This window comes from Odocoileus virginianus, chromosome 6 (assembly GCF_023699985.2).
Source record: "Odocoileus virginianus isolate 20LAN1187 ecotype Illinois chromosome 6, Ovbor_1.2, whole genome shotgun sequence".
NCBI classification, from domain to species: Eukaryota; Metazoa; Chordata; class Mammalia; order Artiodactyla; family Cervidae; genus Odocoileus; species Odocoileus virginianus.
The window spans coordinates 62,453,583-62,466,310 of NC_069679.1; the positions used below are offsets into that span (position 1 = coordinate 62,453,583).

The 12,728-nt window shown below is 35.1% G+C and overlaps 1 protein-coding gene across 1 annotated transcript in view; it reads right to left on the bottom strand.

The window, feature by feature from the left end:
• Positions 1–2,518: 2,518 nt before the first annotated feature.
• The window catches only part of KCNH5 (potassium voltage-gated channel subfamily H member 5), a 367,441-nt gene continuing 357,231 nt past the window's right edge, over positions 2,519–12,728 (bottom strand). Inside the window, exon 11 of the mRNA XM_070469447.1 lies at positions 2,519–12,374. Within this exon, the coding sequence (XP_070325548.1) occupies positions 11,427–12,374 (948 nt within the window). The 3' untranslated portion in view covers positions 2,519–11,426. The remainder of the gene's footprint in view (positions 12,375–12,728) is intronic.

The following is a 12,728-nucleotide window of genomic DNA, read 5'->3' on the forward strand; positions in this document are numbered from 1 at the left end:
GAGATGGAAATAGCAGACCACCTTACCTGTCTCCTGAGAAACTTGTATGCAGGTCAAGAAGCAACATTTAGAACCAGATATGGAATGACTTATTCAAAATTGGGAAAGGAGTATGTCAAGGCTGTATATTGTCACCCTGCTTATTTAACATATATGCAGATTTTTGCTGTTGTTCAGTTGCCAAGTAGTGTCCAACTCTTTGCAACCCCATGGACTACAGCATGTCAGACTTCTCTGTTTCTCGCCATCTCCTGGAGTTTGCCCAAGTTCATGTCCATTGAATTGGTGATGCAATCCAACAATCTCATCCTCTGTCACCCTCTTATCCTTCTGCTTTCAAACTTTCCCAGCTTCAGGGTCTTTTCCAGTGAGTCAGCTCTTTGCATCCGGTGGCCAAAGTACTGGAGCTTCAGATTCAGCATTAGTCCTTCCAAAGAGTATTCAGGTTTGATTTCCTCTAAGATTGATTGGTTTGATCTCCTTGCATCCCAAAGGACTTTTAAGAGTCTTCTCCAGAACCACAGATCGAAAGCACCAATTCTTTGGTGCTCTGCTTCTTTATTGTCCAGCTCTCACATCCATACATGACTATCGGAAAGACCATAGCCTCGACTATAGGATCATTTGTCTGCAAAGTGACGTCCTTGCTTTTAATACACTCTATATTTGTCATAGCTTTCCTGCCAAGAAGCAATTGTCTTTTAATTTCATGGCTGCAGTCCCCATCCACAGCGATTTTAGAGGCCAAGAAGAGGAAATCAGTCACTACTTCCACCTTTTTACCTTCTATTAGCCGTGAAATGATAGGACTGGATGCCATGATCTTGGTATTTTTTAATATTTAATTTTAAGCTGGCTTTTTCACTCTCCTTCACCTTCATAAAAAGGCTCTTTAGTTTCTCTTCACTTTGTGCCAATAGAGTGGTATCATCTACATGTCTGAGGCTGTTGACATTTCTCCCAGCAATCTTGATTCCAGCTTGTAACTCATTCAGCCTGGCATTTCTCATGAGGTGCTCTGCATATAAGTTAAATAAACAGGGTGACAATACATCATGTGAAATGCCAGACTTGATGAATCACAAGCTGGAATCAAGATTGCTGGAAGAAATATCAACAAACTTGTATATGTATATATGCACTCTAATGGTAGAAAGTGAAGAGGAACTAAAGAGCCTCTTGATGAAGGTGAAAGAGGAGAGTGAAAAAGCTGGCTTTAAATTCAACATTCAAAAAAATAAAGATCATGGCATCTGGTCCCATCACTTAATGACAAATAGATGGGTAAACAATAGAAACAGTGGCAGATTTTATTTTCTGGGGCTCCAAAATCACTGTGAATGGTGGCTGCAACCATGAAATTAAAAGATGTTTGCTTCTTGAGAGGAAAGCTATCACAGACCTAGACAAGGTATTAAGCAGCAGAGATATCACTTTGTAGACAAAGGTCTGTACAGTCAAAGCCATGGTTTTGCCAGTAGTTATGTATGGACATGAGAGCCAGAGCATAAAGAATTCTGAGCACTGAAGAACTGATGCTTTCAAATTGCTGTGCCAGAGAAGATTCTTAAGAAGCCTTGGATTGTAAGGAAATCAAACCAGTCAATCCTAACAGAAATCAACTCTGAATATTCATTGGAAGGACTGATGCTGAAACTGAGGCTCCAATACTTTGGCCATCTGATGCAAACAGCTGACTCATAGGAAAAGATCCTGATGCTGGGAAAGATATAAGGCAAAAAGAGAAGAGGGCAGCAGAGAAAGAGATGGTTAGATAGCATCACCAACTCAATGGACATGAGTTTGAGCAAACTCTAGGAGACAGTGGAGGACAGGGAAGCCTGGGGTGCTGCAGTTCATGGGGTCACAAAGTGTCAGAGACAACTTAGCAACTGAACAACAGCATTCAGTGACATTCAAAAATGCACCTCTTATACTGGATTTCTTCAATTAGAAAAAAAAATGTTGTATTCTCAAATAACAATCTTTATTATATATTCAACCCTTACCTTTTGATGCTTCAAGGACTAGTGGCAGAACCACTTATGAATGTTTCCAAAAAATAAAAGTACTCTATTTTTCTGTGTATTATACATTCTACCCTTATGCTTCATAGACTGGGATAAACCTATAATGTTAGGGAAATAATAACATTTTTATATATTGATAGAATGAAGAAATATTAAGAAATCTCTTAAAATAAAATTTTCTCAAAATTCTATCTAGATTTTATTTTCTATCTTTCATAAAACAGATATATCTTCTAATTCAAGCACACTTACCACTGGGGTTTAAAATTCAATTTCAGATAAGACTCTAATTTTATTACTTCTCTCATAACTACAATTTATCAGAGGAAAGGTATTCTAGAAGTTTAAAATAACATTTTAAGCCAACATATTAATATCAAAAGACTTTTCATTGAACCCACTGCTTCATATGTTTGTAATGTGAAACTTTTCATTTACTAAACTAAATTCAAGACAATAATTTTCAACAAAGACTCAACTCAAACAAGTTCCATAAAATGCACATTTTATTCTGTATCATGAAAAAATATTCACATTTAAATAAAGTGGGAAAAAATGAAAGTTAATCCTCCCTGATGAAATACAGTTTATTGTGCTGAAACCCAGAATTCTTTTGGGTTAGAAACTTCCACCTGCCAATTCGCTTTTTAAAAATGATTTTTTCTTGAGAACAAATCTTAAGTAAGGTGATAATCACCACAAACTTCCCAGAAATAATTAAATTTTGATCACAAGCATTCAAAACATTTTCACACATTCTCTCAGCAATCAGTTATAAGACAATATAGTACATACAAAATTTCTGTATTACACACTGCAATACCTTTAAGTAGAAAAAATGATCTATTAAACATGAACTAAATTTTGAACAGAACAAACTAGTACTGCTTAGCATAGGTATTAAAAACATCACAAGAAGTTTTTCCATTATTTCCTTGGCCAATACATAAATCAGTTGTTTCCAGTGAATTAACCTTTATAGATACAGACATTTTTAATACCCCAAATTCCCATCAGTATGGTTGCAGTGGCAAAAACATTTACAAATTTGCAAAAGTGAATTTCCATAGTAACATTAGTGTTTTAGTCAGGAATCTGCAGTACAATATACAAAACACTGCAACTAATGTAAACAAAGTCACGAGAGCATAGAATAGAAAGAAATCTATAGTCTCTGATATATCATAAATATGCACATTTTGCTTTGTTTTGTCTGAGTACCAAGCACTTCTAGGGATCATTGCTTTTCCCATAAACTACAATGGACATTTTGGGTAGAAATAGATCTAAATTGGCTTCCAGTTTCAGTGCAGTAACAATCACATTGCTCTTAACATCAAATTCATGTTTTAGTTCACTTTAACTGTGAATAGAATCTAAGCAGGAAGATGACTGCTCAGTGGAAGATGGCAGTGCTGCCAATAAGACGGATGGGGACAAGACATAAAGACATTTTTACCCTCTTTGAAAAAGAACACTGAGAATCATAATATGAAAACATTTCTGAAGAGATCAAAATCCAATCTTTGCCACTATTTTTTAAATATGGAATATTTTAAATAATCTTAATTTTAAATGAAAACACAGTGGGCTTTTTTTAATAAACTGGCCAATGCATGACTATGATATATTGTTATTAAATACCCAGGTCTATCAAAATGTCTTTGACATGAAATTCAAAATGAAACTTGATCATGATTTTGCATAGTTTGCTAGCTGTTCTTCCTTTTTACTCTACTGTGGTCTCATCGGGAATCTTTCCCATCATACTTTGGTTGGAAAAAGTTGAAGAACAAATGAGGGATTCATGATACAAATATCTCTGTAACCTACAGTAATCTTTAGGTTGCCCTAATCACAAAGTCCAGTTTCCCAATAGAGTCTGACTGTGGAAGGAAGAGGTTAAATTTCATGTCATCGAAGAGGATTTAGCAGAGGAAGATAAATTATTTGGTAGTGAATGACTTAATTTGGTTACTATTAATACACAATATGGTTTATTTAGGCATCAGTGTAGATATTTTCAGCTTGATTGGGCTAGTCATTCAACAGTCAGTACATATGCATGAATGAGAGAGTGATTAGATCTTCTTGGTTTTACTCCATGAAGATAGAACCCAACCAGCTAGGTACTTATGGGCCTCGGCTTCTCGGTAAGAGCTAGAGGTTCTAAATGCAATTGATGGGGGAGCACTCATTTATATATGTATTAAAGCTATAGCACTTGACAAACTCACATTGCTTCCTGTGTTTCATTAAAGGTTCAACTATGTTTTTTGACAACATATAATCTATAAATACATAAATATCTAAAAGCATCACACAGAGGAAAACACATTAAGAGGAAGTAACTGTTATTCCCACTCCTCTTTTTTATTTTCCTCAGTTATAACTCTGGCCCAGTTGCACTTTTAGGTCAACTATTCCTTGAACAAATATATTTAGATGTAGCACAAGTCATGACCTTATTTCTATAGTAAAACAGTGATAATGTAAAAGCCAGGGATGAAAGTGAGCCAACTATAAAAGCTTTATGCAGTGTCATCAGGGTCCTCTCCAGTTGTTATGAAAAAGGTAGACTGATCTTTTCTATGGTTACCTCTCACTATATTATCATCAAAGTGAAAACAAAATGGTTTGGGCTGAGGGTCCCAGAGTATAATGTCATACCCTACTTTTCCTCCTTATACCAAAACATTAGCTTAAAAAAATTTCAAAGGATAGAATAAATAAATCATACTAAGAAAATTAACATTTTATTCATTAGAGAAAACTATTTAAACTCTCTGAAGTAAATATACATACAAAAAGTTAATTAAATTTGGAAATAATACAAATTGCTATTCTAAGCTGAAATAGTTCATTTGGATAATGCATTTAGTAGTGGTTTGGCCAAGAAGCCAACAGTGGTATAATTAAAAGAAGAAAAGATCTGCATAATCTACTTAGAGCTCAGTGGGTCAAAATAAATTTTAACAATAAAATATTTCTATAGTCTCATTCAAATACCAATAATAAAAAGTAAGAGAGATTATAGACAAAAGAATCTGAATATTTCTTGTTTTTCTTGAATATCATGAATTACCTCTTTATGTTAAAATAAAGTTGGAAAAGGAAATATTAATACTAATGACCACAACTTGCTTCTTACTTATAACCACATTTGGCAGCTTACCTCTACTGATACCTGTCAATTGTTGGGAGAAATATAGGAAAAGTTCATTATTAGGATGAGGCACTCTGTGCTTGCAACAGTTATGACTGTTATCTCTGTCATTTATTCTAATCTACTATGGAAAATTAAAAAACTACATTTATATCATAGAGTGAAACTTTTAAAATTATTTTAATTTTAGGAAACTTATAAAGTACATGTCTTGAAATATTTGAAATTTGTGGTTGGACTAGATAGCCCTTGAAATGACAGTAGTTTGTAAAATAAAGTTTTCTTTCCAGGGTCTGCCTGCCTGTGTTAAAATCTCAATAGCTATGCTATCCTAACGAGCTTCCTCATCCACTCTCCAATCACATATACATGATGATTAATGAAAGATTCAGACTTAGCTACCCCTTCTCATTGAGAAGACTGAACATATTTACACAGAGCAGTCAATAAAAGTAATGTAAAGCAATGTATACCATTAAAACTAAGGGAAGTCAAAAAAAAAAAAAAAAAGAAAGAAAAAAATTCTACATAAACTCACCAAAGTTGATCTGATTGTACCTGTAAGCTTTGCCAAAGACCACACTTACATCTCCATGCACTAAACTGCAATCTCCATTACATTCTTTGTAGATTTGTTCCAAATGTGAAAATGCAAATCCTGATTTGGACTCTTGTGAAATCATGCAGTCTGGCAAGACTATCCTACTTAAAACCTTCCTCTGTTTTTCTTCTGACCCTGTAGTCCCCCATGTATCACTTCTTGGTATGTTTTCTCAGATCAAGATGAGAAGAATTTTCCTATAATGTCAAATTAATATATATGAACCCTCTAAAAAATAATAAATGTCACACCATACTTGGAAGAGTCTTTATTACTGAAGCTGCTAACATTTAGGAAGTACCAGTTTACACTGAGAGCAAGCTGATTGAAACCATTTATTCACATACGCAAATACACATGTAGTAAGGCTGTGAGTTGGAATGCCACAGGCCCATCACAGTAGATAAAAATATGTCACTGACCACTTAGCAAATAATTCATAAGGCTTACAATGCATAGCAAAAAGTCATGGTCAATGATGATCTATCTATCTATCCCCTTAAACCTTCTCTAATACTCCTTGAAAGTTTCAGACATTTGTAACTATTCTTCCTTTAACTTGAGATGTCTGTGTCTGTTTTCAAAATAACACCTAATTCCTAATTTTTAATAGCAATTTAAAAATTCTGATTTGATGGAAAGATTAGAAAATCCAATAGAGATCTAAATACCTCTTATAGTACATTAAAACTTCCCCTTTGTTTCTACATGCTTTTGCTGTTTTCTTTGCTCAAAAGGTCATAGCAAATGCAGTACAGCAGGTTTGAGTGTCTCTCTTAGCTTGCAAGACTGTCTTTGCAGATTGAACAATCATTAAGAAAATGAATCTCATTTTTGAAAATAAATTTTTACATACTATAAGTGGCTTCTTTTGAGTTATCGATATCACTAATTATAAACTATAACTGTTTAAACTTAAAACACTCTCATTCAGATAAAACATGAGTAATTCTCTAATGTAATTCAAATGGTTTTCCTTTTTTAAACCTGTTCTTTTTCCAGTTCAAGATACACATTGAAGAACTGATTGGTCATTGAAAAGGATTCTTTCATAGCTAAAATTTTTGGTGTAAGAGCATCTACCTATGTGGAGCCACTATTTTGAGTAAGTCATGATTATTTTCATACAAAAGGTTGAAGATGAAATATACCTTGAATACTCAATTTGTTTACATTTTCTCACAAAATTGAGGATTTCTGCTGAGCTATATGATTAAATAGAATAAGAAAAATCATAATATTTATATATGACTTTTTCTCTTATTTCTCTCTTCTAAAAGTTCTTCATTCTTCTCATGTTTGATTAGTAATAATTTTCAAATCTTACATTCACATGTCAGTGACCAATAATTATTTAGCCACTTATGTCTTTCTCCACCACCCTCTGACCAGAGAAGTCTTCTCTAAAACCTAGAATATTTAGAAAATGCATCTTGGCTGGTCTTCTATGAAAGAAAAAACAAAACAAAATGATAATTTGTCTTTAATGTTATTTTCATCAAAGAGGAAGATGATTTTCCACTGACCTAACATCATCTTGATATAAGAAGAGGACAGTTCTTATCTTATTAATTACTGATTGGGAAACTGAAGCCCAGATACACTAAAAAACAGCTAACTTGCCCATAGTTACTGTGATTATGACAAAGACACAGATTCAGAATCCAAGACAGAGCTCAGATATTCATCCTAGGATTGAATCCTAGTTTTCCAAAAAGTTGTTCTTTCTTCTCTCCCTTCCCATCTAGACCACAAGAGAAATACTCCTATATGTAACAAAGTATGAAACACAACCTTCACATGATTACAAATATTCATATTTTAAAGTTATCCATGTATGGTACGTACACTCTAGACAACTTTTCTGATTACCTACATGAAATTTTGGAAAGGAGACATAAAATAACTTAAAAGATAAAAATTTTACAAGATAGTAGAATTTATTAGGGACATGATGAATAATTTCACTAATATCAGCCACTGCACACTTCATGAACAATCATTGCTCTGAAAACTAATTTAAAAATAAAGATTTTCTAAAAGAATTTAGTTATTTAAAATAGAACAAGTGAACCAAATCTCCTTAAGTTAAGGACAGAAAACTGAGATTTTCATTTAGGCTCCAGTAAGATTAGCTTTCAAAATGCATTTTAGTTAGCAGTCATAATTAATATTCCTATTAAAGTGCTGGGTACTCGGGGAATATATATCTGTTCTTAGGAACAATTTAAAACTCCAAACTTTCTAAATCTCCTGCTGTGATCTACATGTTGTTTTTTTTTAACTGAACACTTCGGACATTTGTGTTGCTATTGGTGTTCAGTTGGTGAGTCATGTCCAACTCTTTGCGACCCCATAGATCAGAGCCAGAGAATTAGAAAGGACATTTGTAATGCTAAACTTAATGTAAGATGAAACCTGTGTCATAACAAAATAATTTCCATTTTAACAATGAAGTCTGTGTATCTATTCAACATCTATGCCCAGACCATTCTAAAGACTGTTTATGTCAACGTGGTCCATGAACTGCTTTGAAATTGTCATCTGCCTTTTGTGTTCCTATTTGCCTTTATCATAAGCTCCTCTACTAGATCAATGTGGTGCAATAATATCCTAATATAGACTGATAAAACTTGTCATCCTGATATGCAGCTCACATTTTTTTTTGTTTGACTTCTGCTATCACATTGCAACCACCTGTCCAAGGTACAGCATCTGATCTTATACATTATCATAGAAGAATATTGAAGATGTGTAAGTTGTTTTGGAAAATGTTCCAATTTTAAATACATATCTATTTACTCCTATTATTACATTGTTCAGAAAGATAATAATTAAAAAAATTTATTCTGGATGCACCAAGAGCATCTATACAGCGTAAGAATAAAACATGCAGTCCTCTGGTCCCCCAAAAGAGAACCTACTGTCTATGTGCTGGTTGAGGCAACACAGAACATGATTGTATCATTATTGGACATATTAAAGTAAGCGCTCACCCTTTACCCAAGTCTGAGTAAGTTTGACTGGAAAGAGTTGTGGATTCTGAGAACCTATAAGATTACTCTATATACAATGTTTGCTGAACACATGCATTCCTGCTGAAAACAGCAGAGTGTATTCAGCACCACATAATGTCATGCACACAGGAACAGGGGTGGCTGGAAAAGAATACTGTGATAACCGCACCATAAATAAACAACTGATACTCTTCCCTCCTTTGTACTAAAGTAGTTCCAAGCCATATGTTTCTTTTCCCAATACATAAACATCAGTATTGTAGGTCAATTAGATGAAGTCAATGTTAGAACACAGTAAATATTAGCAACACTAATAAGCAAAGGTATGGATTGCCAACTACAAACCACTCTGATGTTTCAGAGTTACTCATACTTTTACACCAACCGTTATTTCTGAAGCACGTGGCTAAAGTTAAACTAACCATTTCTGTACTCAGATTATTTTTTACCACTCACTGTTGAAAGCTTAGGCAAGCTTGTCTCAGATATGGTTATTTAGAAAATACCCTGAAATTCAATAAATATCAGAAGTCAAGGAAAAGTACCATCCTCATCATGAAAGCAGTGGAGTCCCACTTTCAACGATGATTTCCTACACCATGATTACTTCATTGTCCTGTGCCTATGGTAGGTAGTTATTGTAGCATAGCATGAAGACGTGCTACTCTGAAAACTTCCATTATGGGTAATGGAAGTTATGGGCACAAAAAATAGGAAAATGAAACCCATGGCACATAACGTCTGTCCTGAAATTCCTAGATTAAAGAGGCACATCTTGTGGGCATGTGAAGAAGCTCTAATAGAAATTCTAAAATATCAACTGTTTTTACAAATCACTTTGCTTTATACTTCTCCAGGCAGATGGTCATAACTTGTCCTTTAGTTGTGTTGTTTTTGTTTGGGGATCCTGGGAGATAGTTTAAAAAGCTCATAAAAATGGGTACAATACATCAAAATATCTATTTTGATTTTGCTATCACCTCGTGTATGTTAATATATATGTACAGATGGTCCAATAATATACAAATTACTGTTACATATTTTCAACTCAATGCAAACAATAACTGTCCTACTTCCACTATTAAATGTCATTCATGCACCAATTTAAAAGTATGCCTCTCTGATCAACTTTATAAAATAAACTTTAGTCAAAAGAAATAAACTTTTCTAAGTTCTTACAAATGAATGTGCATTTTATTCTCAATACATAGCATTTGAGAATCTAGCTATACACGATCTTCTGTTACTTTTTTTTTAGTTGATAATAGGCACTTTCTAAGAAGAGGATTTGTGGCCCAAAAGACTCTGAAATTTGGTCTTTATTACCCTCCTTTCATAAGCAGATCTGCCTGAGCCATAGTAGTCTATTGTATCAACTCAGAAGAAGTCCAGCAGTAGAACTGTGTGCAAAAAAAGCTTTAGAAAATTGTAACTAGAATAATATTATAGAAAAGCAGTTTTCTGAGTTGAGCAACTTAACATCTATTTTTTAGTGTTTTTTTTTTTTTTCCTAACCACATTTCATGTAGTACCTCTACAAGCAGTAAGAATCAGGTGTGAACAATTCTGTACCTGTGTTCCATTCCTTCTAAGTCACAAATATGCTACAAACCTTATATTTTTATATTCTTTTTTATTTTACATCATTCTAGTTAATTTTGTATATGTTTGCTTGGTTTTCTTTTGCTAAGAACCTTTCAAGTTCATCTTTGAGCAAGTTTAAAAAAAAAAACAAATTTAGAACATTCATCACCTTTGGAAAATCAGCATCTCTAATGTAAATTGTTAAAAGACCCTTTTACCCTGTGGTGCAGTATTCCTATAATAATATACACTATATTAATAGTTCAGTATTTATGGGGTTGAAAAACATGAGCTTATAAGATGGTGGCTGTTATCCAAGATGAAGGGAGTAGGGATATCCTTACATAAGAGTTAATGATTACTATCTAAGTAAACGTTAAACAAGAAGTACAGTTGAGCAAAAATGCAATTCATGCACAAACCCCAGAGTATAAGTTCCAGATCCCACGTCGATGTCTGACTGAGGCAACAAAACAGTTATTTCAATGGAGCAAACACTGCCTGTTGTTGAAAATAACCTAACACTATGTTACAGAAAAATATCCTATGGAATGAGATCATAAAATGGCACTAATAGTTTAAAAGGTTGAATGATTCCTTGGCGTTAATTTATAATTTTAACTTAACAGAAGAGTGAGGAAATGACAGATCAGTATACTCAGCCTGAGATCAAATTTGTCATGGCAACATTGGCAGGTTGGACCCTGATTCTTCAACTATTACACTGTCTTGGTTAACAAAAGTCATACTTTTTAAAATTACAGAAGATATTATAAATAAATGTAAATTGTGCATGCAGTCAACTGCATAATATACAAGCAATATCTACGTTTTTAATAATTATCTTCTTTGGCAGGCCAGAATCCAGCTGGACATGCAATATTTACACATCAAAATCCATATTGTGTTCATCATATTGAAAGCAAGTGAAAATATATATATATATGTATATACTGTATATACACACATATGTATATAGATGTATATACTGTTTTTAATATATTAACAAATATATACGTATATATATATTAAAAGTGGATTTCATCTTTGTCAGATTCAGGTGACTCAGGCCTTGAAACACTAAAAATATCCTGACAGGGTATCTGAGGAGGTGCTTGGAGAGGCATTTGGGATTTTGGAGACGAGACTGGGGGTGCGCTTTTCTCTGAGAGTATTTTTAAGATTTCTGCCACCTGCTTCTCCAGGGCAGTCATTCTGCAGCTTAGCAGCTGAATGTCCTCCTTGAGTTCGTGTTTGACTTCCTGCAGCGTGGTCTGTAAGGCCTGCTCGGGGATGGGATAGAAGGGGTGTTTGGCATCAGCCTGGATGGGGCTGTGCTCTAATGGACTTCGTGCCTCCCCAGCCTTATCCAAACGAAGGTCACTTTTTGTAATCCCACTGTCACAGGAATCCGTTTTCCTTAACGGGTTTTTGGTGACACTGCTCTCTGAATCACTGCCCTTGGGGTCCTCGGACAATAGCCCCATCGACTCAGCTTTAGTGACGTTATTCCAGTCTTCCTTCTTCTCCTCATGGGCTGCCATGTTGTTCTTGAGTCGCAGCCACCCTTTTCCGTTTCCATTCTTCATCCTTACGGGGCTGTTGACTTTGAGGCATTTGGGGTCAGCGCCGCCACCGGGCTTGAGCTCCATGGCGTCGCGGTTGTTCTGCTTGAGGGACTCGCCGGTTTTCACGTAGGCCAGGGACGTCTGAATGGGTGTGATCTGTGACACGGTGACCACGCTGGTGCCGGTGATGGGCGCGCCATTCTGTAAGGAGCGGCTTTCTACCTGCAGCTGGTTCCGCTCGGGGTCACTCTGCGTTGACCCCTGATTGCGCAGCTCCTTCTGCTGCTTGAATTTCTGGAAGAGCTTTCTTACCGGATGGTCCACGGGGATGCTGAGGGTGACCTCGTTCTTCTGCCTGAGGCGCTCCTCCTCTTCTTTCTTCACATCACTGATTTTGCGGAAAATGATCTGTGGAGGGGCAGAAAGATTAAAAACTTGACTATAAAAACAGATGACTTTATACTTGTGTGACAAGATACCAGGTATATTCTGTTTTCCAAAGGAAACTCTTGAAGATAGGGCAAGCAAGGCCACTTCTGAAGGGAGAAACAGTCCAGTGCCAGTTAACAGGTACAATACACTTGAAATCAGACGTAGAAACTGACTAAGCTTGCTCAGCTCATTTTGTCCCACTTCCTTGCATATCAGAGGGGGAATGTAGTAAAGAGACAACTAAATAGAGCTATTTGCTTTCTTGTTCACATTCCCATTTCACAGAAAATATACAAATACGTAAATATAAACATCTATTAATATGTTAGT